We start from the raw sequence: 23631 nt of genomic DNA on the forward strand, positions 1-23631 counted from the left end.
GAGTAACTCCAAGTGAACACCGCCATCTGCTGGACCAAACTGAAAGCGAAAGTGAAAAAGTAAGAATTGTGTTAGCAGGGTCATTCCACATCAAGTGGACCAGTTTTAAAAATCATCCCCACTCGACCTTCTCCGATTTTGCTGAAAATTTATAAGGATGTACATGTATGTTTGAAAAGAGGTTCTGTAAATTTTTAGGGCCAGATCTCAAATACATTGGGCACTGTTGACCTTTCACTGGAGGTTCCACCAAGCCTGCGGCTTCAGCTAAGAGGATTTTGCAAACTTTGGCACATAGCCATTAGAGTTCTATACTGGCTATGATGCTGAAATTTGGCATACTAGCTCAACTTTTGCTGCTAAACACGATAAAATTATTACCGGCTATGACAAAACAATATTTCGGCCGCAATTTTGTGTCAAAGTAGCTTGAAAAACGCGTCGCATAAAATTTATGCCAAACTTTGCCCATATATAACTCAAGACCAAAAACCAATAGTAACTGGTGCTTTGCCCTGTACACCAAACATCTGCATGACTTTGCATTGCTGCAACATCACGGTCAAAGCATATGTATTTGTGGAAATATTCACACCCACATATGATGAAAAACTTAAAAAAAAACGAATTTTACCTATTTTTAGGTCAAATTTCTCAAAAAGGGTACCCCTAAAATATATTAATTCTGATATCATTAGAAAGATCACATTTTTCTCTACAAGGATCATTGTTTTCTTTTTTGGAGTCTCTCAGTTTAAGAAATGAAAAATGCCACTGAACATGGTGTTATTTATTAATACGCAATGAATGGTAACTGCACTATTCAAACCCTTGCTTTGGTCCATGGTGGTTATACCACAACCAATTCCCTAAGAATTGGTATTATAATCCTATTAAGAATTGTAATAATGCTGTCTTTCGAGAATTGGCAGCCCCATCGCCTAGGAGCCATGGCCGATAGCCGTGCAAGGCGAGCCTCGGGCGGTCTCTTTATCGCAGGTTCCGAAGCCTGAGGGTGGGTGTCTTTGCCTAGGATCCCAAGCCTAATATTGGGTATCTTTTGTTGGTTCCCAAGCCATAATGTTCAGTCTAGGTGGTCTGGAATTGTTGCTGAATTTGCAACATAATCGGTTCAGAGAAGCTGCATTGTCGGCCCATTGCTGTTGCAGCTGGTGCTGGAATTATTGCAATGATTGACTGCTCGGGAATCCAGCATGTATCATTTCTCACAGGCCAGTGAAAGAAGCTAGCTGGTCCATGAGGATGCATAAAATTTATTAATGCATCATGCTCGTCGACTGAAATTTCAGAAATATTTCCAATCCACCAGTTCCTATCGTAAATGCAGGCAATGTATTGCCCTGGCTGGAGGTTTACAATTGGCACAAAAGGCATTTCTGATCTGACAGATCTATCTACATGAGCAATGAAAGATGATGGGTCATTTGACACCCTTGAAATGCGAATCTTTTTGTCATCAATTGGCACAAACTGGTGATTTTTCTCTTGTTCCAGCAATCGTATGTCTATCTTTGAACCTTTCCTCTTGAACTACCCGTATTTCGTCAATTTTTTTTCTTTTGGAATAAAAAATAAAAACTTGATTCCATGCAGTTGCTCGTTGCAAAAGTTGAATAAATCCACCGGGGTCAGTATTTGGTTTTCAGTTGGGCGTTGAAGACTGGCACGAGCTGCCAACCTCTTTGCTGTCCCTCCAATCCCATCACAGGGTGACTTTCCATGACTGGTACCAAAAAATTCCATTCAGCGCTGATATTGAAATCAGCATTGTGGTGGCACAAGTTGAGAAAATGTTTGAAATTTTTGTACTGGGCTGCAGATCCATCGCTGAAGTAGTGGATATGACGAATCCCATAGATGAGTCTTGAGATACTCCACAATTACTGTTAAGAAAGTGTGGACTGCAACTGTGTCATGTCGTGAGCAATCACTGATTATGCACAAGCTGATGTTCTGCGCAGCTTCACCATTTAACTCCTTGAAGTAAATTACAAATGGGTGTACTGTAGCTTGACTATTTTCCCAGTGGAAACCTTGAATGGCATCTTGAACAATAAATGAGTAATTTTCAGCAAAGTCCATAAGGATCACAAGCGCTCCAGGTCTCAGATTTTCCTTCAACGATTTCAGATAGCAACTTTGATGCTTGGCGATGTAGTGATGGCTACAAAGTTTAGAAATTTTCAAAATCAATTCTTCAATGAAATCTTCTATAGTCAGTTTGGTATCAAGCGTGTCTCGATCAGTGTGAATCCATTGTTGGAACTCAATAATATCTTCAGGGTCACTGTTGACAAACACATTGACTAGAAATTCTTTTAAAACTTCAGGACCCGGGCATTTATCACAACGGCCAAGCATACAGTCCTTGGATTCAATTCCACAGACAATTTTGCATATGAGCTCTTTGTAGTCATCATTGACTTGCAAGCTTGCATTGCTGCAAGCATTAGTTTGACATTTTGGTGAATGGTACACACACAAACGGAATGTGTTCTAGCAGATCCAACGGTTACGCACCACTTTGGCCGAAGCTCACAAAACTTGGAAAATCCAATTTCAGGGCCATTCCGATCCCGATAGGCAACAAACATTTCCCTCATATTGCTCAGTAATAGTCGCTTTTGCATCTGCTTTTTGTCTCCTGCTATTCGCACTGATACATAGTCTTTTTTACCAGGGCACATTCGACTGAATTCATCATCCTCAAAAAAATGCCTGCACCTTTTTCTTCACTTCCTCAGAAACCTTCTTGCCACACTTGATTCTAGGTAAGATGGACATACAATTGCTGGAACAAGAGAAAATCACCAGTTTGTGCCAATTGATGACAAAAAGATTCACATTTCAAGGGTGTCAAATGACCCATCATCTTTCATTGCCCATGTAGATAGATCTGTCAGATCAGAAATGTGCTTTTGTGCCAATTGCAAACCTCCAGCCAGGGCAATACATTGCCTGCATTTACGATAGGAACTGGTGGATTGGAAATATTTCTGAAATTTCAGTCGACGAGCATGATGCATTAATAAATTTTATGCATCCATGGACCAGCTAGCTTCTTTCACTGGCCTGGGAGAAATGATACATGCTGGATTCCCGAGCTGTCAATCATTGCAATAATTCCAGCACCAGCTGCAACAGCAATGGGCCGACAATACAGCTTCTCTGAACCGATTATGTTGCAAATTCAGCAACAATTCCAGACCACTTAGACTGAGCATTATGGCTTGGGAACCAACAAAAGATACCCAATATTAGGCTTGGGATCCTAGGCAAAGACACCCACCCTCAGGCTTCGGAACCTGCGATAAAGAGACCGCCCGAGGCTCGCCTTGCACGGCTATCGGCCATGGCTCCTAGGCGATGGGGCTGCCAATTCTCGAAAGACAGCATTATTACAATTCTTAATAGGATTATAATACCAATTCTTAGGGAATTGGTTGTGGTATAACCACCATGGACCAACGCAAGGGTTTGAATAGTGCAGTTACCATTCATTGCGTATTAATAAATAACACCATGTTCAGTGGCATTTTTCATTTCTTAAACTGAGAGACTCCAAAAAAGAAAACAATGATTCTTGTAGAGAAAAATGTGCTCTTTCTAATGATATCAGAATTAATATATTTTAGGGGTACCCTTTTTGAGAAATTTGACCTAAAAATAGGTAAAATTCGTTTTTTTTAAGTTTTTCATCATATGTGGGTGTGAATATTTCCACAAATACATATGCTTTGACCGTGATATTGCAGCAATGCAAAGTCATGTAGATGTTTGGTGTACAGGGCAAAGCACCAGTTACTATTGGTTTTTGGTCTTGAGTTATATATGGGCAAAGTTTGGCATAAATTTTATGCGATGCGTTTTTCAATCTACTTTGACACAAACTTGCGGCCCAAATATTGTTTTGTCATAGCCGGTAATAATTTTATCGTGTTTAGCAGCAAAAGTTGAGCTAGTATGCCAAATTTCAGCATCATAGCCAGTATAGAACTCTAATGGCTATGTGCCAAAGTTTGCAAAATCCTCTTAGCTGAAGCCGCAGGCTTGGTGGAACCTCCAGTGAAAGGTCAACAGTGCCCAATGTATTTGAGATCTGGCCCTAAAAATTTACAGAACCTCTTTTCAAACATACATGTACATCCTTATAAATTTTCAGCAAAATCGGAGAAGGTCGAGTGGGGACCACTGGTCCACTTGACATGGAATGACCCAGCAGCAACCATATTGTGCTGGGAGATTTGAATAAGAAGTGAATTTGCCTGCTGAACCTGATCAGGTGACACACAGGAAGGACTTCCTGAACATAAAAGGCCTGACCAGAATGAGAAGAGCAGTTGGCGCCAGAACCTGCACCAGGGCAGGTTGTATGCCTGCGAGGTGGACTTGCAGCCACCATCACCAAAGAAGACTCCGGGAGCGGTCAGGTGCCAAAGAAGGTCTGAGTTGCATGAAAGATCCGTGCTCTGCTCCAGTGGAAGGCTACAGCCAAGTTACTGGGATATGCTTGGAGAGCGAGACAGGTGGGACATCGTGACCCAGTGAGCGAGATTCAGACAACTCCAGTCAAGGCCTGGGATCCAGACTATGCTGGCATGTACCGAAGACCAGAGCAACCCCGGTCAAGATCTGAAACTCAGACAATGCCAGTCACTTTACCAGAACGAGGAAACACCCGTTGGCGATCAACTACTGAAAACATCTGGAGAATACATGACCAGAGACTCTCACCTAGGCTGGTGATTGGAGGACATGAGTGAGCAGGGCCATTGCTTTCAGCACAGACTCACGGTACCGGGTGTGGCAGAGGGGAGTCTGCAGATGAGACGGGGCCTGGCTGATGTTAAAATGGCACTGAGAGTGCTATTAGACTTTGTCAAGACCTGGAAAGCCGCAAGGTTGCCCTAGACACTCCAAATACAGCTTTTGCACCCTTCCCGGTTAGACCAAGGTTGAACTGTAGACCCCAAATTTATCTTGAGGACATATTTCTTGTAATGTACTAACCAATATTTGTCTGTGCATATTGCAATTTTTCTGTGATAATCTTTCTCGCATTTAACCCTCTTAAGTTACCGTAATAAAATAGAAGTAGATTCTTGATCTCTCCTGCTGTCTCAGCTGTTGCATTCAGATTACCTGCATTACGCTAAAACCTCATTTTATTTTTGGAAGTATACCTATTAGAAATTATTCTTTTTTTGCTTGTGAAGCCCATTCTGCTTGGTTGTATTAATGTTGCCTTGTTTTTACCTTTCCGCTAGTTCAGGTGAGTTGAAGTTTGAGCCTGGTCAGAGTGAAGCCATATTCGCAGTTAATATTCTAGATGATTCAATCCCTGAAGAGGATGAAACTTTCAGAGTAAGGCTGAAAAGCCCGAAAGGAGGAGCAGAGATCGGTTTACATTCCTATGTCACCATAATCATTCCTACCAATGACTACGCCCATGGAGTTATTGCCTTTTCTCAGGTGATAATGTGATTTTATTTACCTTTCTAATGATATTATTACTATGACACTCTGTATATGAAGCCAGTAGCTTATTCACCAAACATATCTATGTGTCAATTTTAGAGCTCATTGTTGAAGCAAGCAGAGGAGATGGAGCAGGACAATCTCATCAGCTTTAGCATTGAGCGTCTTTATGGAACCTATGGCCGAGTTGTGGTGGAATGGTTTGCCAATGGCAGTGTTAGTGATATATTTCCAGCATCAGGAGTGGTATGTGTTTAGTATACTGCAAAATTTCATATTATATATCCATGTGAGAGGAGATGAAGACCCTCATTCATCAGGACTAACGTTTTGCATGCCATTCTTATTCAGTGCATCTGTCACCAGCAAAATAAATGTACTCCAGTCAGGCATTATGTTACATTTGTGTGTGAGTCCACCTCAAAGGCAGGGACACGACCTTTGATGTAAGTGTGCGTCAAAGGTCATGAAGTGATTAAAGGGGTTTTCCCATGACCATTGTAATCTCAACTTTAATCAATAGATCGTGGAATAATAATAAGTTTCTCAATTGGATGGGTTAAAAAAGGTTCCTGTGCTGAGATAATCTTATAAATATTACACTGCTGTACTGTGTAGTGGCTGTGTCCGACCATACAGACTGCTCCAGTTCATGGTTGGCACATACCACAGCTACTTGTCTGGGTGGAAAGCAGAAGTCACTCATTATAGCGGAGTATACAGCTGCTGTTTTCTGAGACAACACATTTCATTGCCTGAGGTAACACATTTCATTGTTTTAGGACAGGAGCTAGTGTTTTTGCCCCGTCACCAGTCTCGTGATCTAATCATAAATCAAGTCAGTGATGGAGGAGCTCCAACAGCTGCTCAGCTTCAATGCCTCTGATTGACTGACTGATGTATAATGAGCTCACAGGACTGGTGACTTGGCAGAAGCACTCCTTCCTGTGATAAAACAAGGAAATGTGTTACCTCAGAAATTTTCAGCTATGTGCTAACTTAGTATTATAAATTACTTATGCTTCTCTTTCTTGGCCAAGAGCTGTGGTTTGTGCTGACCGTCAACTGGAGAAGCTATGCATGGTCTGACACAGCCATTGCACAGTACACAGCAGAAACATATTAATAATTTATCGCACCACAGGAACATTTCTTTTTAACAAATGCAATTGTGGAACTTATTATTATTCCAAGATCTATTCATGAAAAAGGAATGTGTTTTTGTGGGACATCCTCTTTAAATATGATATTTCACCTATAAATTACAGTGTTTCTGAAATTGTTAAATGTTGTGGATTTCTTTGTACTATTTTTTTTATATTCCATTGCTTCCTAAATGCAAAATTAGGCAACATTTTTAATGGTCTGTTTTAAAATGGGCCAGCTGTTTTGTGTATACACTGCTCAAAAAAATAAATTGAACACTTAAACAACAGAATATAACTCCAACTAAATCAAACTTCTGTGAAATCAAACTGTCCACTTAGGAAGCAGCACTGTTTGACAATCAATTTCACATGCTGTTGTGCAAATGGAATAGTCAATAGATGGAAATTATTGGCAATTATCAAGACACATTCAATAAAGGAGTGGTTCTGCAGGTGGGGACCACAGACCACATCTCAGTACCAATGCTTTCTGGCTGATGTTTTGGTCACCTTTGAATGTTGGTTGTGCTTTCACACTCGTGGTAGCATGAGACGGACTCTACAACCCACACAAGTGGCTCAGGTAGTGCAGCTCATCCAGGATGGCACGTCAATGCGAGCTGTGGCAAGAAGGTTTGCTGTGTCTGTCAGCGTAGTGTCCAGAGGCTGGAGGCAATACCAGGAGACAGGCCAGTACACCAGGAGACATGGAGGGGGCCGTAGGAGGGCAACAACCCAGCAGCAGGACTGCTACCCCTCAGCCTTTGTAAAAGGTGGAATAGGAAGAGCACTGCCAGAGCCCTACAAAATGACATCCAGCAGGCCACAAATGTGCATGTGTCTGCACAAACGGTTAGAAACAGACTCCATGAGGATGGTCTGAGAGCCCGACGTCCACAGATGGGGGTTGTGCTCACAGCCCAACACCGTGCAGGACGATTGGCATTTGCCACAGAACACCAGGATTGGCAAATATGCCACTGGCACCCTGTGCTCTTTACAGATGAAAGCAGGTTCACACTGAGCACATGTGACAGATGTGACAGAGTCTGGAGACGCCATGAAGAGTGATCTGCTGCCTGCAACACCCTTCAGCATGACTGGTTTGGCAGTGGCTCAGTAATGGTGTGGGGTGTCATTTCTTTGGAGGGCCGCACAGCCCTCCATGTGCTTGCCAGAGGTAGCCTGACTGCCATTAGGTACCGAGATGAGATGCTCAGACCCCTTGTGAGACCATATGCTGGTGCGGTTGGCCCTGGGTTCCTCCTAATGCAGGACAATGCCAGACTTCATGTGGCTGGAGTGTGTCAGCAGTTCCTGCAATATGAAGGCATGGAAGCTATGGACTGGGCCACCTATTCCCCAGACCTGAATCCGATTGAACACATCTGGGACATCATGTCTCGCACCACCCACCAACGTCACGTTGCACCAAAGACTTTCCAGGAGTTGGCGGATGCTGTAGTCCAGGTCTGGGAGGAGATCCCTCAGGAGACCATCCGCCGCCTCAGCAGGAGCATGCCCAGGCATTGTAGGGAGATCATTCAGGCACATGGAGGCCACACACACTACTGAGCATCATTTCCTTGTCATGAGGCATTTCCACTGATGTTGGATCAGCCTGTAATTTGATTTTCCACTTTGATTTTGAGTATCATTCCAAATCCAGACCTCCATGGGATATTCATTTTGATTTACATTGATCATTTTTATGTTTTATTGTTCTAAACACATTCCACTATGTAATGAACAAATTGTCTCTTCAGAGAGGAAGAGGACTAGAACTCTAGTGCCACCTATTGGAAGTAGCAATCCTAACAGTCAATGTCGACCCTTTAAAGGGTCGATATTGACTGTTAGGATTGCTACTTCCAATAGGTGGCACTAGAGTTCTAGTCCTCTTCCTCTCTGAAGACACAATTTGCATATTTCCCAGAGGAGCATTGCGGCTTTAAGTCTCCTCACCTCGACATGCTTATCATGTCACTCTCCGCAAGGAGAAACAATACTTCTTGGAACTATGTAATGAATAAAGATTTGAAATTGAAATATTTCATTCAGTGATATCTAGGATGTGGTATTTTAGTGTTCCCTTTATTTTTTTGAGCAGTGTATATATGTACCCTGTTACCTTTGTTATGGTTCAACATATCCAAAGATGTGTGGCTCAAGATTAAAAACAAAATGTATTTGCTATGTATGGCCACCTAGTAGTTGTAATGTGAATTGCACCCTATCGGGTTTTTTGCTCACAGGTCATTACATGGCATTGTCTCGAGAAATTTCAGTTCTTACCCAAATTCAAGAAAATATAATGGTGGATTGATTTGTAGGTGGCTGTCCATCTGCTTCTGACATTGACCACCCACAGCAGACTCTGCAGGGAGGGGTGGAGGGCTACAAATCTCAGCCCCATTGTCTGTCAGCATGAGGAATGGGAGGTTCCTTATGAGCTTGAGCGAAAAATGAATACAGGAATGAGAGCTAGTGAAGCATCATGGACACCGACACGCATCCAGCATGTATTACTGAGAGGGACACTTCCACAAGAGAAAACTCTGAAAACAAAAGCAGGCTCGGACTTGTATATAATGAAGGAATGAAGATTGCAGCCTGAAGCTTAGTGCACCTTTTTTTTACTAAAGAATATCAGGAGACAGGAGAATTGTCTGCACTGGAGTGTGGAGTGACAGATTTATTTTTGTATTATAGATGCCAGTTAAACAGTGTTTCTTCTATCACTTTCCCTCCTTTGTGCAGGTTACCTTCTCCGAAGGCCAGGCCCTCACCACAATCACTATTACAGTTGTTGCAGACAGTGTAGCTGAGCTTGCAGAGACTGTCACGGTTGTCCTTACAAAGGTGACAACTGTGAATATTCAGGATTCTCGAAGGGGAGCTGTACTGGATCCTAGAAGATCGACAGCTGTGCTGACCATCCTGCCCAATGACTCTCCACATGGTGTGATTGGTTGGCACATCAATTCGCTTTCTGTTAAAGTGAATGAACCTGTAGGTAGGTAATCTGTACAGCTAACAGCTAGGATTAGAAATACCGTACATGTCAAATATTTCTTTCTTCAGTTCCAAAACTTTCTCATGTGATTACTGTGAATCAATATTTACAGCTTAATGTGTTGTTTGTTGTTGTAACTTTTGTCCAAATTGGTAAACCCAATAATTAAGGATTAGATTTACACTTATGTGTTACAAATTTGAAGGTTGTGTACTTGCAACAGTAGATGCCCTTATATCTAAGAGTATGTTCACACAGGGCAGATTTGTTAAATTATTTCCTGCAACTCTTCCATACATCTGAAAAATCCACGTCAATGCTGCAGAAAACAACTGCTTTCACAAAAAGGCCTTAGGTGAACATACCTTGACAAATGCTGGATTTCCAAAGGTGACAACAATGTATGGCAGTGTAGCGCCCCCACTGCCGCAGGGCCGAGGGGTACCCGGTACCAGGCCTCTGTGTCTCTGCTCTGGGGTTGTCACGGTGGCTAGACCCGGTCCGTGACCCTGCTGAGGGGCGTACAGTTATAGATGTGGATAGTGGTGGTGGTGCGGTGCAGTAAATAACGAGGACACCAGGTTGCAGTCTCTTTACCTCTTTACTGAAGGTCTCTGGGTCCTCAGTCCGGAATACGGTTCACCAGGCTGCGCAAGTCCGGCCGGTCCAATGGCACCTCCAGAGTTCTCCTTGCAGGTGGAAATCTGTGCCTTCCTGCTAGCGCTATGTGTTGTGGTCCTCCCCTGCTGTGCTTACGGGATAGTCCCCACAACTGTTGTGTCTGTTTCTCGTGTTCCCTCACAACTCGATTAGATGATCTTCTGCTAATCTTCCGTCCCTCCCAGGTGTTATGGTTGGGACGCACCCGTATGACGGGTAGGCTCGGAGCTCTTCCGGGACCCTAGAGTCGCCCCTCTCCAAAGGTTGCCCCCTATGTCTGCGTAGGTGATTTAAGTGAGACAGCCCACCTGTGACTGACTGTCCTGCCGTTGGTTTGAAGTATGGCTTAGAGCTCTGTACCTCCTCGGCGTTCCGGCCGCCGGTTGTTTACGCCTCAGTAGAATGTTGCCTCGATCTTACAGCACGACTCCTACTGGTATTCTCCTTCTTGCTTTGATCTCGTTTCTCACTCAGCACAATAAATCTCGCTTCTTGTCCTTTCTTAGGGCACCGCCGCTATGAAGTGCAGGCGCGGTCCCGTAGCTTTCTCTCTGTTTGCCAGGCCTCTGTCAGGATCCCACCCCTGACAGGGACCCTACCGAATCTTCCCCTGCAACACCCTCTGCCACAAGGTGTTGCCTGGTTCCAACCCAGTCAGCGTTCTCTCTCACTTCCTGCCTGACCCCCAGTTTTACCAGTATGTGAGGAGTGGCCTAATGAATAGTACCCTTAGCTCCCCCTGGAGGCCCGACTGTGAAATGTATTGGTGTATGTGATACCTGGTCAGATGAACTCCTTCAGTGCCATCAGATGTACCATAGCCCCCCTTAGCGGCGGAGCCACAGTACTGCAACGACCAGGACTCTGGGGCGCTGCAGCAGCCTTTACTATCATACATGGCTTTCCATCACTTCTGAATGTGGATTGTTAAACACAGTTTATTTCTATAAAAGGTCACTGTTTGTTCAACACACTTTGCATAAATTGATAATGGAAGGAACCATAACAAACATTTCAGTAAATCTTAGCAAAGAAATATGCTTCTCCTCTCGCTGCCTCGTAAACTCAAAATTCACTGTGAAAAACAGCCAAACACATCTTGGTTAAAAATGTACAGAGCTGGGAGAATAGGGAGAAGATGAACACAGTGAGAGAACAAGAAGAGAGAAACAGGCAACTCATGCTGTAGTTTTCTAGTAAGCATTTACATGATCCAAGAACTGGATTCACAGCTACACTGCTCAGTACGGCTGTATCATGCCTCAATGCTGCTGCTTCTAAATGTGTTACATAGATACAGGAGAGCAGGAATCTCTCATGTCTCTGGGTTTTGTGTATTAGAGACATCACAGCAGAAAGTCATCCACTAACTCAGAGACAACTGAAAATTTAGTGAGAAAGCCAACAAAAGGAACAATGGGTGAGAAATGCTAGATACAAGTCATGTAATGGAATAGTGTTATTCCTCCTGTACACGACAGATTATTTAGAAAAGACTGTTTTAAGATCCTCATAGTATAGCCCTTTATAATTTGTCAAATTTTAAGACCTAACACTCACAGTACTGTTCAGCCTTAGCTATTCACTGTGCGTATGTCATTTTAAAGTAAATCTGTCATCAGACTATCCTTCCTCATATAAATAGGTGATCAAAGAGTACAGTGGACACATAATTCCTGAATCCTGTTTATTCAATGGTAGAAGGCAGCTCACACTTCTCAGAGAGGTGTTTGGCGCCTGGCTCCTAGGTATAGCTGCACACATGCAGTTGAAACTAGAAATTTACATACACTATATAAAAAGACACATATGTATGGTTTTCAATCCTATTGAAAATATATGGGCAAAGCTGGAAAGGCCGCTGCAAGCAAGGCGACCTACATACCTGGATCAGTTATTCCAGTTTTGTCTGGAGGAATGGGCCCAAATTACGACCAACTATTGTGAGAAGCTTGTGGAAGGATATCCCAAACCTTTGACCCAAGTCATTCAGTTTATGGGCGATGGTACCAAACATTAATGAAATGTATGTAAACTTTGGACTTTGCAGTAATTAATAAAAATGCCTTAAAACATTCTCTCTCATTATTCTTGCATTTGGCAAATATTAATAACTAGATGGTGGCCCGATTCTAACGCATCAGGTATTATAGAATATGTATGTATGTATGTACGTCGCGCTGTGAGTGGGGGTTCAAATCCGCGCCACTATCGCTGATTGGTCGCGACAGGCTGGCCGATCAGCGAAGCGTGGTTCAAATCCCGTGCCAATTCGTGGCCAGACTGCGCCTGTCGCTAATTGGTCGTGGCCGGCCGGGCACGACCAATCACCGAAGCTGTGTTTAAATCCCATGCCAATATCACTGATTGGTCGTGGCCAGGATATAGGAGGCATAGGCAGCATCAATAGTAAAAAGTTAGTCCGGGATGGAGCGACACACTGGCATTGACTGGAGGGGAGTAGGGAGGGGGTACTGGCTGGAGGGGAGTAGGGAAGGGCGAATTGGCGGCCGGACTGTGCCCATCGCTCATTGGTCGCAGCCGGCCGGGCACGACCAATCACCGAAGCTGTGTTTAAATCCCATGCCAATATCACTGATTGGTCGTGGCCAGGATATAGGAGGCATAGGCAGCATCAATAGTAAAAAGTTGGTCTGGGATGGGGCGACACACTGGCACTGACTGGAGGGGAGTAGGGAGGGGGTACTGGCTGGAGGGGAGTAGGGAAGGGCGAATTCGCGGCCGGACTGTGCCCATCGCTCATTGGTCGCGGCCGGCCGGCCGCGACCAATCAGTGACTTGGGATTTCTGTGACAGACAAACAGACGGAAGTACCCCTTAGACAATTATATAGATAGATGATGGTAATCCTAATTGACCTAAAACGGGAAAGGTTTATTTTGATTTCATGTCAGATTCTGAGAAAAACATACATATGTGCCTTTTTATATAGTGTATGTAAACTTCTGGTTTCAACTGTAGCATTCCAGATTGCAATGCTGCTCTTTTCAAAGCCAGCACAGATCTGTTTTAATGAGAATTGTATTAATCTGCTTCTTGAACAATTATTAACTAATTATGAATTCTCATCTCAAGCTAGCCTAACCCCTCTGTGAGAACATCGCGCCACGTTGGTTGGCTCAGCATTGCACCTCTAGTGCTATTTCATAGGTTTTTGAGTAAGAAGTAAAGAACCATGTGATATATGTATTATATTTCTAGCAGACTGTCGTGCATACTTGACCTCTAGCAATATTGTATTGGCTGATCTGACAGTTATTAGTGAAGTATGGTATATCATTTCTCATATGTACTCGGCCTCCTTGCAGCTGATGTGATATAGGTATTGAATGTTACACATGTTTTGCTGTAATATGGATTTATTATCTTTTCGATATACAGGGAATCCTATGATCATAACTCTGCAGATTACAAGGGAACAAGGCTTCGCGGGTGACATTGCCATTTATCTTCAGTCTGCGCCAAATATATCCTTGCCGCTTTTAAACAGAGCTACAGAATATGAAGACTATTTAATCAAAGATAAAGTCATAATTATGAGAGAAAACAAAGCGATTGGACAAGTTAATATTACTATCCTGCCTGTAAGTAAATGATAAATGATACATTTCCTATATCCCTCCAAGCTAATAACTAGATTGCTTGTATTTCCAAAGTGACAGATTGTGATACATTGTGATGGCAAAAGGTGCTTAGTGAATATATTTTAGCAAATTCAATTAGAAAATTCTGTAAAATCAGGCAAGTACTTCCCCATCTTTATGCAAACTCCATAAACACCAGCCATTACTAATCCCACTCCACTCTGGAGTGGAGTTAACCCACTTTTGTGTCCCATTGCACTAAAATGCACCCCTTGTGCCACCACACAATAATATTGCCCCCCTGTGTAGCTGTACAAAATAATTATGACCCCTTTTGTCCCTCTACACAACGCCCCCTTTGTGCCTCCATTTAATTAGGATGTCTCTCTTTGTGCCCTTATACAATAATGAGGTCCCCCTTTGTATCCCCATAAAATAATTTTGGCATTTGGCCTCATTTTATGTCTCCATACATAGAAAAAAAGGCTGATAGGATAGCGCGTCTGCTCAGATGGGGGATTTATCTGTCTCATAACTACGCTCGCCTTTGGATGTAGTGTACAGGACAAACCATGGAGATTAGTTGGCAACGAATGTGCCTAATATGAGGACAGATAGAAGTCTTTGGTGAAGCCGGGATTTACAGGCTGCGTTGCTGGTCAAGGATGATCCAATGGTCAGTAGCGTGACGATAAATATTTATTGGATAGTAAAACGCTACACGTGTCTGGGTCAGACTAGAGATGTAGAAAACAGTGGTCCTTGTTTGATTGTAAATAAATAAATAATAAATAAAAGATAAACAAAAACGATACAAAAAGCTTTTATTTGAAATGCACAAGTCGATATTATAGTGTAGTCTGGTTAGGCATTTATTTCTAAAAAGTAGTAAAATGTTTTTTTGTTTTTTTTAAAGTAATAAGCAATAAAGCCCTTGAAGCTTTACTGTCCAACAAATATTTATCTTTACACTTCTGGCCACTCGTTTGTTGCCATCAGAGCAGCCTGTAAATCCCAAAAGTGTATCTGTACATACAATGACGATTGTCCCTTATTGTGCTGCCATACAATAAGTATATGAGTTTCAGAGAAAAAAGAAAAACAAACTAGCCTAGATCTGAACCCAAGAGTCTGTGGCAGGGTGGGTGAAGGCACTGGAAAGAAGTGGCATCATGGCAGTGCCTGATACCCTCCGCACACTCCCAACCGCTGATAGGCCGCAGAGTAGGGCGTCCATCTACATCTGGCCCGAATCGTGATGACAATTGTATTATATTACCGTAGAATTTCTATATTTTGGAAAGAAGATTTTAAAGAATTTGTATTAAGATATATTTTGGGATATTGCACTTCCATAACTAGTATATCAAATTTGCTAAGGGTAAAGGTGGAAATCAAACCAAATCAAAATAGAACTAAATATTTATTTGTGAATTTTCTGGGCGTTAACAATACAGTGCAGTTGTTGAATAGTAATTAAGGTCCATGTCCCGATGCAGTTCCCGGGCAGCGTGCTCTGACGTCTCCAATCCATAGTGGAGCGTGGATATTAATACATGGATGGGTTTGTACCACATTTGGATTTCTCATTAGAAATCTCATTTCAGGATGAGACTCCAGAGTTAGATGAAAGCTTTGTCTTGAACATCGCTGACGTCCAGTTTGTGAACTCGTCCATTTCAAGTGGAATGCCTCTTGTGAAGAAGCCCGGCGAAGAAATCTGTGAAGTCATCATCCTGGAGAATGATGAGCCAAGAGGTGTATTTCAGTTCAATGCCACTAAGGTACATATGCTGGATACATCATTTATTCTGATACAACCTTGATTGTAGTGCAGTCACAATTCTGCTTGTTAACAGATGAATCTATGATGGAAGAGCAAATCACTATCAACCGGTTCTGTGGATACTATAAAGGTGTACTCCAGCGAGATAAGCATCAGCATTCTGTGGAAAAATATATGGGGTCATACCCTTCTTCATGTGATTTTACTACTTCTCACTGTGACCTCACCTCACAGCACTTCTGCTGCTCCTGAGTTCTCCACCTTCCTCCTTAAAGTTTGTCAGACATCAAGGATATGGCTTCATCCCACAGCTTATACAAGCCATGTACACTTATCAAGGCTTAACAAACTCTGCATGTGGGTTTGATATCTCCCTTCCCTTCATTCTCATTCTACACTGCCTGCACCTCCACAGCTTATCTGTGACATGTCCTTTACCTCTCCCTGCTTTCATGGCTCTTAAGGCCCCGTCTCACATAGCGAGATCGCTAGCGAGATCGCTGCTGAGTCACAAGTTTTGTGACGCAACAGCGACCTCCATAGCGATCTCGCTATGTGTGACACGTACCAGCGATCAGGCCCCTGCTGCGAGATCGCTGGTCGTGTCGGAATGGCCTGGACCTTTTTTTGGTCGTTGAGGCCCCGCTGACATTGCTGAATCGGTGTGTGTGACACCGATCCAGCGATGTCTTCACTGGTAACCAGGGTAAACATCGGGTTACTAAGCGCAGGGCCGCGCTTAGTAACCCGATGTTTACCCTGGTTACCAAAAAAAACAAACAGTACATACTCGCCTTTCGGTGTCCCTTGCCGTCTGCTTCCTGCTCTCACTGACTGCCGGCCGTACAGTGAGAAGTGAGAGCGCAGCAGTGACGTCACCGCTGCGCTCTGCTCTCAGTGTACGGCGGCTCAGTCAGACCAGGAAGCAGACGGCAAGGGACACCGAAAGGCGAGTATGTACTGTTTGTTTTTTTTGGTAACCAGGGTAAACATCGGGTTACTAAGAGCGGCCCTGCGCTTAGTAACCCGATGTTTACCCTGGTTACCCGGGTGCTGCAGGGGGACTTCGGCATCGTTGAAGACAGTTTCAACGATGCCGAAGTCGTTCCCCTGATCGTTGGTCGCTGGAGAGAGCTGTCTGTGTGACAGCTCCCCAGCGACCACACAGCGACTTACCAACGATCACGGCCAGGTCATATCGCTGGTCGTGATCGTTGGTAAATCGCTTAGTGAGACGGGGCCTTTACTCTACTTGACAGATCATATACAAGCTGTAAAGGAACAGGCAGGTAGTGAAGAACAAGAGTCAGATCAAAGGATGGTGCTTGCAGCAAGACGACAAAAGTCACACACCCTCATCTCTGACCTAGCTATCTCATAAGGGCGGGAGGCACTCAGGAGCAGCAGCAGTGCTGTGATGTGAGGACACAGGGAAAAATACTAAAATCACTTGGAGTTACATACAAGAAGAGGCAGAGGGGCGCGAGCCTTAATTTCATACAGATTGTAGATTGATAGGCATTTTTATGACCCCAGAGTACCCCTTTAAAGCTTGGAATGATGAGAGATTTAATCTACAAAATATGAACACATCTCTGTACAATTATATAGGCTGTAATTCTGGACCAGTACAAATGTACAGATGCGTCTCACAAAATTAGAATATCATCAAAAAGTTAATTGATTTCAGTTCTTCAATACAAAAAGTGAAACTCATATTATATAGAGTCATTACAAACAGAGTGATCTATTTCAAGTGTTTGTTTCTGTTAATGTTGATGATTATGGCTTACAGCCAATGAAAACCCCCTAAGTCATTATCTCAGTAATTTAGAAAAGTTAATAAAAAAACACCTGCAAAGGTTCCTTAGTCTGTTTCAGTAGGCTCCACAATCATGGGGAAGACAGCTGCCTTGACCGATGTCCAGAAGGCAGTCAATGACATACTCCACAAGGAGGGTAAGCCACAAAAGGTAATTGCTAAAGAATCTGGCTGTTCACAGAGTGCTGTATCCAAGCATAATAATGGAAAGTTGAGTGGAACGAGCAACCGGGATAACTGCAGCCTTGAAAGGATTGTTAAGAAAAGGCCATTCAAGGATTTGGGGGAGATTCACAAGGAGTGGACTGCTGCTGGGGTTATTGCTTCAAAAGCCACCACACACAGATGTAACCAGGACATGGGCTACAAGTGTCGCATTCCTTGTGTTAAGCCTCTCATGACCAATAGACAATGCCGGAAGTGTCTTATCTGGGCCAAGGAGGAAAATAACTGGACTGTGGCTCAGTGGTCCAAGGTGTTTTCAAATGAAAGTAAATTTTGCATTTCATTTGGAAATCAAGGTCCCAGAGTCTGGAGGAGTATTGTCAAGAAGAAGATGAGAGACACCAGACCCAACAATGCAGATGAGCTGAAGGCTGCTATCAAAGCAACCTGGGCTTCCATAACACCTCAGCAGTGCCACAGGCTGATCACCTCCATACCACGCCACATTGATCCAGTAATTGTTCATTTACTGAACATACATTTCAGTAGGCCAACATTTCAGATTTTAAAACCATTTTTCATGCCGGTGTTATAAAGTATTCTAATTTACTGAGATAATGATTTTTGGGTTTTCATTGGCTGTAAGCCATAATCATCAACTGTAACAGAAATAAACACTTGAAATAAATCACTCTGTTTGTAATGACCCTATATATTTTATGAGTTTAACTTTTTGTATTGAAGAGCTGAAATAAATTAACTTTTTGATGATATTCTAATTTTATGAGTAGCACCTATAATTCATTTGATACCAGGAATTGTTAAGGACACCATGCACTTTCAAATAGTCCCAGACACCAGACTGCATACTATCTAGTTAGCTAGTGCTCAGATAGATTTCTGCTGCAGATGTTATGAAATTTTGAAAATACAGAGGCATATTAGGGTAACAGGCAGGGCCGGACTGACCATCTGGCAATTCTGGCGAATGCCAGAAGGGCCTGTCTGGTCATGGGCTGCCTTGTCTGCTACATTACTAACAGAATCGGTGTTCTCAAGACTCCATCACTTACCCCAGCAGGCCACGGGTATCATTAAAAATATTAGTCTTGTAGTAAATCTTCCTTTCCTCCATCCAGAGTAATATTAGTAATATATCCCATCTGATGTTTAGGATAGGGACAACATGGGCCTGTGTGATTTCAAATGCCACGGCCGAATTTCAACCTCAGTCCATACCTGGTAACAGGTTACATCTTCTTTTTTGGGTTGCCGTTATTCACCCAAAATCCAATTCTGAAGCATGTAATTGAGTGATGATTCACTAGGTGGCAGCACATGATTAGTACTTGCCTAGAAAACAGATATTTTACAATGATGATGATTTCTGTGTCCGTCCAATAGCGGTTCTATGTGTGGAAACTATTTTTTTTTCTTGAAAAAAATAAACATTTTAATTGCTATACATTAACACAATGCCTAATGAAGCCCATTAAAATACGCAGAGACCTAATTCAATGCATACACTGGAAAAAATGTTTTTCATAGACCCGTATTTACCACATGGAGGCCAAAAGTGTGTCCTTACGGCCACTGTTTGGTTGGTATTCATCTGTCCATCTGCATATCATTTATTCCACTGTACAGAAAAGCTCTATTATATATAGAGAGTTGTATATCGATATACACCACAACAATGTATACCATGAGGTATTTATTATACGCACTTATTACAATAGGACCCTATTGTGGATGGGTGCCCCACATATATGACGACTGTGGCCACCGGGGGACATGTACCGTACCATAAGACCATGCACTAATTGGTGCTAATGTGTGCTGTGCTTCAGAAAAAACGTGTCCCATAATATCAGAAAATACTCGACTAGAGGACAGAGCAGCGCAGGAGCAACATGTAATATATATGGGTGCAAAACACCCCAAGGAACCCGACTTCAGGCTCCCAGGTCTAGCCAACAAAATGTGGGACGGGAAGAGACTGTGAAGTTACAGATGTACTCCGCCACGGCTCCATGGAGAGTTTTCTTGTGTTAGGCTCGTACATGTGACTGAAAAATTCATGCAAATTGTCTGCAACTTTTATAATTTGGCTTATAAAGGCAAAGTTACTCGCTACTTGTAACCTACAACCAAAAGTCCAGTAGGCTTTCATTGTCTTGCAACAGTTCCATTGCAGTTGCCTTGCGATGTGTTGTGTGACCACATTGCGACATTACAATCTTTATTACGTCCAACCAAAGTCATTTTGTTTCCCCTATGAGGATACATGTCACCGGGTTTTCACTACCCCATCTGAGAGCGGAATAATGTAGAGACACAGACCCTGATTCCAGCGACGTATCACTTAGAGTTTCTTGTTGTTGTGTTCTTTTTAATAAAATAACTGTTTTATCTGCTGCAGATATAACCCACACAACTGAGTAGCCGCTTTCTGTGTATACTGTGCATAGGCAGAAATCTTCCAATCAGTATTGAGATTACAGAGTTCATGAATATGGAGGACTACACGGCAGCTGGTTTACTAGTCCTCTAGTGATAATCTTCTGCTGATAAAACTGTGATTTTATGAAAACTGCAGTAAGCTGCCCAGTAAATGACAATTGGCCGTTCCCAAGAGCTCACTGATCCCAGCGTGGTCCTGTAATGAGATACCGATGTCGTAACAAGTCAGACATTACGTTTTCTCTCCTCCATATTCTACAATCACCTGTGAGTAACATTATTGAGATGTGGACGCGTGTAGGAACGACGGCACCTAAGTCATGGAGACACAGACTGTATAAAATTACAGTTACTGTATGCAGAGTCGCGTAGCACACAAAAGTAACTCTCTCCTGACTTATTATCTGCAAACCTCCTCTGACATTAACATCGCCACAAAAACAGTTCTCCAGGAGCCTCATAAGCTTTGGTTTCCATGCAAGCCTTATATCACCTAGCACAATGGCAACCGTCGGATTGAGTGGGGTAAGGCATGTCACCACTGGACTCTGGAAATGGGCTCTATGGAGTGACGATCACAAAGAACAGAGATTGTGAGACAGTCCCTCTTGTTCATGAATAGGGAAAAAATCCCTGCAAAATCTTGTTGAAAACCTTCCCTGAAGAGTGGGAGCTGTTTAGCTGCAACATCATATTAATACCTCCAGCTTTAGAATGAGAGGTCATAAAAGCGCTTGTAGGTGTAAGGTGTAGGTGACCTGATACTTATGTCCATAAAGTGAATATATACTATATAGGGGAGATGCATAACGTCTACAACCTAACCATGGGATACTATGAAATACTGGACATATCCTGTGCTACTTTTGCAGGTCTGTGGACCCACGCTGCGATCTTCCTGTGACCATAAGCTTATACCTTTTCTGTTCCAGGGTGTAAGTGGAGCTGTGATAGGCTACGAGGTTCCTCCTCCGCAAAATGTACTGAGACTCCCTGTCGTGAGACAAGCTGGAAAATTTGGCCGCGTCACTGTTTTTTGGGAAGCAATACCTGTCACCGCAAGTCATGAAGATTTTACTCCATCCTCAGGGAATCTGACATTTTCTGATGGACAGGTCTGTGTAGTAGGAAAATACACAATTACACACAATTACACATATACGTGTATATATATATATATATATATATATTTATACATTGATGACCAGTCTCACTGTTCCGTTCACTAAAGTTTATATTTGTCCATATTTTAGTCTAAGCACGGTAAAAACATGTGTAGTGTAAGAATCTGTGCCTCTTGGTGTAAATTGTTATGCGAAAAAATGAAGGATATAAAATACTAAAAAATACTCTTTTACCTTCTGTTCATCATAACAGAACATGGGATCGCCTTGGCTCAATCCACCAGGGGGCGACTACAATCCAAAAGTTCTTACCAAACTGAAAAGCTTTCAGACTTGAGTAACTTTTGGCATGAAAACATGGAGAAATATGTTTCTATGAAAGTTATATAATGCGAATTTTAGCCAATATGAAAGTAACATGTCGTTTCCCTTTACAGTCTCTGGGCGTCATTGAGATCTTTATATTGGATGACGCTATTATCGAGTTTTTAGAAACATTCAATGTCTCCTTAAAAGAAGTGACAAATGGGGCCAAACTTGGTAAAGAAACTACCATCATGGTTAACATTCCCCCCAATGACTCTCCAATAGGATTGTTCAGTTTTGAGAAAAAAGTGGTAAGTATTTATAGGATATTATTTCTGCCCTCACCTCCCCCCAAAAAAGTCTCAACGCCATTGAAAACGTATACTTTATTTAATTATATAGGTGGCATAACATAATGTAATATTGCGATGTATTATTTCATGACTTTACCGGTTGACCTGTAGCATTGCCGTACATCACATCACTATATACAAGAGATGCAGCTCTACAGAGTTAACTTCCGTTTTGCTGTGTCTGTGTGATATTCTGTGATTATACAAAAACCACACTGCAAAACTGCAGATCCGGCAGAGAGAAATTGGATTAGTTGAAGGATGTTATTAACTTAGGTTCACTCTACACAGTTATGGGAATATTGCAATATGTATGTATTTTTCTTATAACTAGAAAGGGAACCATAAAGAGGACCTTTCACCAGCGTGTTACAGGAAATCTGTCAGTAAGATCAACCCTCCTAAACCGTCATGTAGGTAAAGAGAGTAGATTATAATGATACCTTGATATCTACTATCTGACAAAGACAAAGATCTCCATGAGAATCTGCCTCCAGAGCTTATTTTAAATGATAGGCAGCGTTACCAGTGTGAGACATGTAATGACTGACAGTCTGCTCTCCTGATCTGCATGTCTCCTGCTGGTAATGCCTCCTTTTTATATAAAATGAGCTCTAGAGGCAGATTCTCAGGGAGATCTGTATTCGGCCCATAGATCTTAGCAGCTCATTTAGATATTAAGAAAAATATGTATTTTTCTAAAAAAAGACATCAGATCACATATATCAATTTATCATTCAACTTTCTATAACCTACATGCCCATATAGATGATTTAGTAGTGTAAATCCTACTGACAGATTCCCTTTAATCTGGCAACAAACATTTGAATGTATCCTTAAACGATATATCCGGGACTTAAAAAAATAATGTACCTAAACACTAACAGGCATGTACTTGCTAACAGAGGCAACTGTACCTGGCGCCGGTCATTGACCACTCCTGCTTCATTCAGCTGCTCCCTTTCAACAGAGCAGTGGTTTCTACTCCTGTTGACAGGGCGGGACTACTGGCATCATGCTGATTGACAGACGACTTCCCCCAATTAGGCAGCGGGGAGTCAGCTGTTAATCTGCATGACACTAGTAATCCCGTGACGTCAGCGGATAACGGCACCAGGCACAACAGGCAGGTAGGTTGCAACTACCTGCCTGTTAGTGCTTAGGCACATTTTTTGTTTTTCACATAGTTCCGGATACACCCTTTAAAGATTACCTTTCATCTGTTGGAGCATGATAAACAAGACATATCGTGGAATAGTGGCTGCATAGCTAAGTCAATTTTTTTTTTTTTTTTCTCTATTCTGGACATATTAACTTGTAAAGTTTATGTTACAATTTATGATAAGCCCAAAGAGGCGTTACCAGAGATTACTAGGGTCTTGTACTTTTTTCCCTGCATTAGGTTAAATAATCATAACGAGAAGTCATCATGCAGGGGCAAAAAATACATATTCACAAGGTCAGAGGAATATGCCTTCTCCTGTGAGATGTAATTACACTCTGAGTTGGTGAACCTACTGTGCACCTACCGCTAGAGTTGAGTTTGGTTACAAACACATTCAGCTTTCATCTCCCAGCAGTCAGTGTGGAAGAGGCATTGGAGCTGAAATGAGTGCGATTATGAAAGGCAGATTTTAATGGACTCAGAAAGGGGGTAGGAAAGGTCCAATGGCTGGTTGTTCTA

At 42.5% G+C, this 23631-nt stretch overlaps 1 protein-coding gene across 1 annotated transcript in view; it reads left to right on the forward strand.

Moving 5' to 3' along the window:
- Nucleotides 1-23631, forward strand: part of ADGRV1 (adhesion G protein-coupled receptor V1) — a 742217-nt gene that overhangs the window by 313453 nt on the left and 405133 nt on the right. The window contains exons 53-59 of the mRNA XM_077289021.1: nucleotides 5289-5493; nucleotides 5599-5745; nucleotides 9408-9663; nucleotides 13726-13928; nucleotides 15536-15712; nucleotides 21097-21279; nucleotides 21726-21905. Of these exons, the coding sequence (XP_077145136.1) occupies nucleotides 5289-5493; nucleotides 5599-5745; nucleotides 9408-9663; nucleotides 13726-13928; nucleotides 15536-15712; nucleotides 21097-21279; nucleotides 21726-21905 (1351 nt within the window). The remainder of the gene's footprint in view (nucleotides 1-5288; nucleotides 5494-5598; nucleotides 5746-9407; nucleotides 9664-13725; nucleotides 13929-15535; nucleotides 15713-21096; nucleotides 21280-21725; nucleotides 21906-23631) is intronic.

This window comes from Ranitomeya variabilis, chromosome 1 (assembly GCF_051348905.1).
Source record: "Ranitomeya variabilis isolate aRanVar5 chromosome 1, aRanVar5.hap1, whole genome shotgun sequence".
Classification (NCBI taxonomy): domain Eukaryota; kingdom Metazoa; phylum Chordata; class Amphibia; order Anura; family Dendrobatidae; genus Ranitomeya; species Ranitomeya variabilis.